The sequence below is a fragment of the Puma concolor genome, chromosome D1, assembly GCF_028749965.1.
Source record: "Puma concolor isolate L17-30 chromosome D1, mPumCon1.1.hap2, whole genome shotgun sequence".
NCBI lineage: Eukaryota > Metazoa > Chordata > Mammalia > Carnivora > Felidae > Puma > Puma concolor.
The window spans coordinates 37,857,370-37,863,304 of NC_141676.1; the positions used below are offsets into that span (position 1 = coordinate 37,857,370).

Consider the following 5,935-nt stretch of genomic DNA (forward strand, 5'->3'; position numbering starts at 1 on the left):
GAGATCATGACCTGAGCTAAAGTGGACACTTAACCTAACCTAACCGACTGAGCCATCCAGGCGCCCCGGAAAAGTCAGTTTCTTAAAGAGGCCTCCTTATCACCTAAGTCTTGCTGACCTATCTCCATTATATCTTCCTTACCACATTTGAGGCTATTTGTTTAATGTCACTCTCAAAAGTGAGGAGATGAACTCCTCCACCAGGACAAGGGTCACATTTATTTTCTTTAGCACTAAATCCTTAGTATCTTACAGGATGTGATGTAATAAGTACTCTTCATAAAAGCATGAATAAATGAGTGAATTAGTGAAGTCTGTACATTTTCTAAAGGCAGCCTGCACACTGGGCTCAAAGTTTCTAGTAGCCAATACAAAGAATTTCAGGATACGGTATCCTTAGCATAAAATCAAATAATACTTCAAGACCAAAAGAATGTGGGCTAAAAAATATCAAAAAAATAAAACTGAATTAACAGCATAAGCACCACTGCTTTATTTATTCATTAAAAAAAAAAGTGTGGGAATGCTCATCTTAATAAAACGTGACTCTTCCCCCTCTTAAATTTGTTTCTCTTCCCCTTTTTGTTAAAACAAAAGAAAAGGAAACATCAGTTCTGCCTACTTAAATTAAAAGTGTTGGCTAGTGTCTTTAGGACTGTAAAGAAATTCAGCTTAAATGAATTATGTCACCAACATCAGTAAGTTAGAAACTGTCATATTTAGACAATGCAACCTCTAGAAGTTGGCAAGTATTTTTTGAATGCATAAATGAGTGAATAATCTAGATGACATTCCAGAATTGAATCCTTCTTCCTCTCCCCTCTCTTCCCACAATCTTAGTCAAATATATTTCTGTCATAGTGTCTTAACTGTCATTTTGCTCAGTTATTTGTGTGAAATGAAAGTCAACTAAGCTATTTTGCCATGGGAATAACGAAAACAAAAAAAAGTGCAATTTTCTAATAAAAATTTAAATTCCTTTAAAAAATTTAAAAGTACTAGTATTGAAGTTTTTTGTTTGCTTCAGTTAATCTGGGCTTCAGCTCTAATAGCAAAATAACAATGTGAAGGCCCAGAATTTAAGAATGTGCCTGGCATTAATTAATTGGTGGTCAGTACATTTTTTACTAAGCTGAATTGAACTAAAGATTTCATGTAATATTTAACAGCATTACCCAATTGGCATTACCCAATAAACGTCAGCACAGACCATCTCAGGCCAAGCTCAAGAAATTTCTACCTGGGCTTATTTCCAAAGTGAAAGAAGCATGGAGACTCTCGCGGCTAACAGTATCTCGCACGTGACGCAGAGAACTCTGTTTTGAACACCCCACATTTGCCCCCCCTCCCTCCTTAACTTTAGTGGCAAAAGTAAAACCGCGGGGCCTTTTCTCCAGTTTAAATTTCCCAGGGTCAAAGTACCCGGATGAACGTCCTTGTCATATCGACAGGGACTTTATCCAATAGCATTGTAGAGAGGCGTATACTTACACAGACGCTCCAATCGGCACGCAGAGAGTCGGCGTCTCCAAGGTGAACGCGGAAGTAAGCACGCCCCCATGGAATCGCTCCTGCAGCACTTTGAGCGCTTCTCCGAGGTGCTGGCGGTCTCCCGCACGACCCACGTCAGGACCTGGGACCCCGCGACAGTGCGCAGGGCCTTGCAGTGGGCTCGCTACCTGCGCCACGTCCATAGGCGCTTTGGACGCCATGCCCGCATTCGCATGGCTCTGGAACGGCGGTTGCAAAACCAGTGGAGACTGGAGGGCGGCTCTGGGTCCTCTCCAGTCCCCGGGTTGACGAACTTCCAGGCCTTGGAGCGCTGTGACCTCCTGCTGTCTCTGCGCCTGCTAGAGAACCGGGCCCTGGGGGATGCCGCCTATCACTACCTGCTGCAGGAGCTCTTTCCGGGCCCTGGCGTCCCGGACGCCGACCCGGAGACGCTCCAAGGCAGCCTGGCCCGCCTCGCCCGCCGCCGATCCGCTGTCCACTTGCTGCGCCTCAGAGGCTACGGAGAGAACTCGGTGCTTGAGGAGGACTCAGTGCTGAAGACCCAGGCGGAGCTGCTGCTGGCGCGTCTGCGAGAGGTGCCGAAGGCTGAAGCCGAGGGCCCTAGCCGGTTTCTCAGCATCCTGTGGGAGCGCTTGCCTCAGAACAACTTTCTGAAGGTGATAGCGGCCGCGCTGTTGCTCCCCCCGTCGTCTCCCCGGCCCCAAGAAGAGGAGCTGGAACCGAGAACCCCCAAAACACTCGCAGACGGGGATCAGGAGCTGGTCCGTTGGCTTTTGACGAAGTCGGATGCCATGGCCGCCTTTTGCCGTAACCTCCCAGCCGGGCTTTTAACTTCGGTGGCAGGCCGCCACCCAGAGCTCTCCCGGGTCTATCTGGGTCTGCTCGCAGACTGGGCCCGACATCTGCACTACGACCTTCAGAAAGGCATTTGGATTGGAACTGAGTCCCAACATGTGCCCTGGGAGGAGTTGTATGGCAAATTTCAAAGCCTCTGTCAGGCCCCCCCACCTCTGAAAGATGACGTTCTAGCTGCCCTGGAGTCCTGTAAGGCGAAGGATGGAGATTTTCAAGTCCGTGGTCTCAGCATCTGGACAGACCTGTTGTTAGCTCTTGGGTGTGGGTCATGATATTGCACTTAGGAAAAAAGAAGTTTTAGGCCTCAGACCGGGCCCCAGTTCACTTTGGGCCATGTTTTGTTATTACTTGAATGTATGGTTTACCAAATTAAAATTCCAGTGCTTGCACCAGATCTGTACTTTAATGTGTCCAAAATAGTATTTTAGGTGCTAATTTGTAATAGACGGAATTATAATTTACAATTACAGTTGTGCAAAGTAACTGCCTCGTGTTGTCATGGACTTTGTGGATAGAGGAGTGACATTGCAAGTACCTTAAAGCCATGAGGTTAACAATAGTTTGCATACTAGAAGGCTCACTTCTGGGACGCCTGGGTGGCTCAGTCTGTTAAGCCTCCGACTTGAGCTCAGGTCATGACCTTGCTGTCTGAGTTCGAGCCCCTCCTCGTGCTCTGTGCTAACAGCTCAGAGCCTGGAGCCCACTTCCACTTCTGTGTCTCCCTCTGTGCTCTCGCGCTCTCTCTCTCAAAAATAAATAAGCATTAAAAAAAAAAATTTATTAAAGGCTCATTTCTACGAATGCTGAAAAGATAATGTAGTTTTCAAAGTGACAAAACACTTTTTTTTTCTATCAGTATAACTTACTTTTTTAGGTTCCCCTGCCCCCCAAGTAGTGAAAAGCTTTCTTTAATCTTTAACCAACAACATGTGTTGGTATGTGTGTGTGTATATGTATATGTATGTGTGTGTGTGTGTGTGTATATATATATATATATATATATATATATATATATATATTCATTTTAAAAGCTAACTGGGCTATTTGGAGTTTAAACCCTGGACTTTGGCCTTTTTAACTTAATATTCTAACCAATTAATCAGCCTCAACCTGTACTGAAATTGTGTTCAGCAAGTTTGTTTCTCATTTCTGCAAATCACTACTCCCTGAAATTCAAAGACCAAACAGTACTTTAAAGCGCTGACTTCAGGATGAGGAAAAACTTTGCTTAAAGTATAGTAAATACGAATATATGCCCATGGGTTTAATATAGCATTTGATGGTAAAAGAATCAAACAAAACATGAATTAGAAGACCCAGATTTTAGAGCAGCTTCTGTCACCAACTAGATTAATAAATCACAACTTTGGTGTTACAGTTGCCTCATGTTAAATGAAGTGCTTAAAATAGTTAAACTTCCTCATTTTTCCCTTGGTGGCGGCCCTTTGGGGACAGTTTAGAATATTTGTCTAGTGTTTGTAGGAACCTAATTTCGTGAGTTTACCCAGATGCTCCACAGCTGGCAGAGTGATTCCCAATCACTCAGTTTAAGAGCAATTTGTTAATTTTTGTTAGGGGGATATAACTTTGCATTCATCAAGAAATTTTTGTCCCTATCCAAGTTAGTTGGTAGCAACATTTTCTTGGAAAACATATGAAGCTTCAGAAAGTTAATTTCTAATTTCAGAAATGGAATTAGAATGAGGAGTTGTGTAATCTTGTAGAATTTTTAATTCTATAGTAGAATCTGGAGTAAACTACTGTTCCCCTACCATGTACACTTTTTTTTTTAATTATCTGGGTTAACAGTATCCAGTTTTTATTTCCTGTGGTCCGATTCCTTTTTCTAGCTCTCATCCATATAGCACATCTTTTAGATTGCTTGCCATAGAAAGGCAATTCCTTTTATCAGTTACACGAAAGTCTTGTTTCAGGAAACAACCCTGAGAAGTTTTATGGGGGTAGGTCCTAATTGTGACCCATAACCCTAAGTTCCATAATTCTAAGCTTTAGTTTTAGAGAATGACAGTTTGTAAACCTATTTCCCTAGTTCTACAGCTACATTAAAAACTCTTATTTAAAATGATAAAAATGGACATAGACCTAAGTAAAGAAAATTTTAAAATCCATTTTTATACTTCCCATACCTTATTTTAGGCTCTCTGCTATGTTCATTACACAGATAATCTTGTTTAATTTTCACACCAAGACTGTATTCTTTAAATCAGGGTATAGGCTGAAAGAGATCAGGTAAAATACTCAAGGGCACACAAAATAAGCGACATGGGAGCAGAAGCCCTATCTTGTTTTTTTCTATTTCCCCCAGAGCCTAGCACAGTGCCTGGCATGTGGTAGGTACTCCAAATGTTTCAATAAATGAAGCTAAGATTAGAACCTTAATCTGTATTTTTTATCTTATTTTAAGCAACATTAAATACTTGAAAATATGCTATTGAATATAGCAATCTTATTCCTCTAGGAATCTATAAGAAAAAGTGAGAGGAAAGAATGGGAAATGGAGTAAATAGCTTCAAGCTTCTCATGAGTCAGCAAATAAAACAACTTCATGTCTGTTGTGTTGCTGTTAGTATTATTTAACGACATCTATCTCAATGTTCTCTTAGAACTTCTATTGGGCTAGTTGTACATTTATTAAGTATATTCAAATATTTCAAATTTAAATACTATTGTCTATATGCTGTCTACTTGTAACATTTTAATGGAAAACGTATAAGGTTTGGCTTTTGGAGAATAAATAAGGCATATGTATGGTGTCCTATGTATGGTGTCTTATAGTTCACAAAGTTCTACAATTAAATCATCTAGCAGAACCTCTGTAAAACAAGGCAATGTCCTATGAGCTTCCAATTTTATTGAGACTCAGGAATTGAGGCTCAGGGTAGCGATTTGTCCAACACCGCATGGCTCTTAGGTGGTAAAGTCAACATAGATCTGGATCTTTTCTAACTTGAATTGCTCCACATATCTTTTAGGTAATCTTAAGTGACTGGTAACTTGAAAACCGATGTTCAATTAAAAGGTCTGTATCGGGGCGCCTGGGTGGCGCAGTCGGTTAAGCGTCCGATTTCAGCCAGGTCACGATCTCGCGGTCCGTGAGTTCGAGCCCCGCGTCAGGCTCTGGGCTGATGGCTCGGAGCCTGGAGCCTGTTTCCGATTCTGTGTCTCCCTCTCTCTCTGCCCCTCCCCCGTTCATGCTCTGTCTCTCTCTGTCCCAAAAATAAATAAAAAACGTTGAAAAAAAAAAAATTAAAAGGTCTGTATCATCATTGTATACTTCAAATTGACACAGGGTCTGGCACAGGGGAAGCATTACATTTTTTCAAAATTCTTTACGTTTGGGTTGTCACCTGCTATAACTTTTACCAAGTTATTTTACTCTCTGAGAGTTTATTCATCTTAAAATGGAAAAACGCCACTTTGTCTACTAATTAGCATAATTAAAAGATAAAATGATAATGCCTATGAAAATGATGTCACAAGTTATAAATAGGCAGATTCAGTTATTTTCTCTTCTTTAAGCTGATAAATATAAGTACATGTTTGTAAA

At 41.4% G+C, this 5,935-nt stretch overlaps 1 protein-coding gene and 1 long non-coding RNA gene across 2 annotated transcripts; both read left to right on the forward strand.

The window, feature by feature from the left end:
- The first annotated feature begins 1,527 nt into the window (after nt 1–1,527).
- FANCF (FA complementation group F) lies at nt 1,528–2,761 on the forward strand. Its single transcript, XM_025929118.2, has one exon. The coding sequence runs from the start codon at nt 1,560–1,562 to the stop codon at nt 2,637–2,639; it is 1,080 nt and encodes a 359-aa protein (XP_025784903.2). The 5' UTR covers nt 1,528–1,559; the 3' UTR covers nt 2,640–2,761.
- A 1,881-nt stretch (nt 2,762–4,642) lies between these two features.
- On the forward strand, nt 4,643–5,700 carry LOC147576597 (uncharacterized). The gene is made up of 2 exons (XR_015240956.1): nt 4,643–5,407; nt 5,642–5,700. It is a non-coding gene; the product is annotated as an uncharacterized LOC147576597 (long non-coding RNA).
- Nucleotides 5,701–5,935: the final 235 nt, after the last annotated feature.

Excerpts from the sequence above, each read along its gene's own strand:
- FANCF (XM_025929118.2), top strand. The coding sequence starts at position 1,560 with ATGGAATCGCTCCTGCAGCACTTTGAGCGCTTCTCCGAGGTGCTGGCG.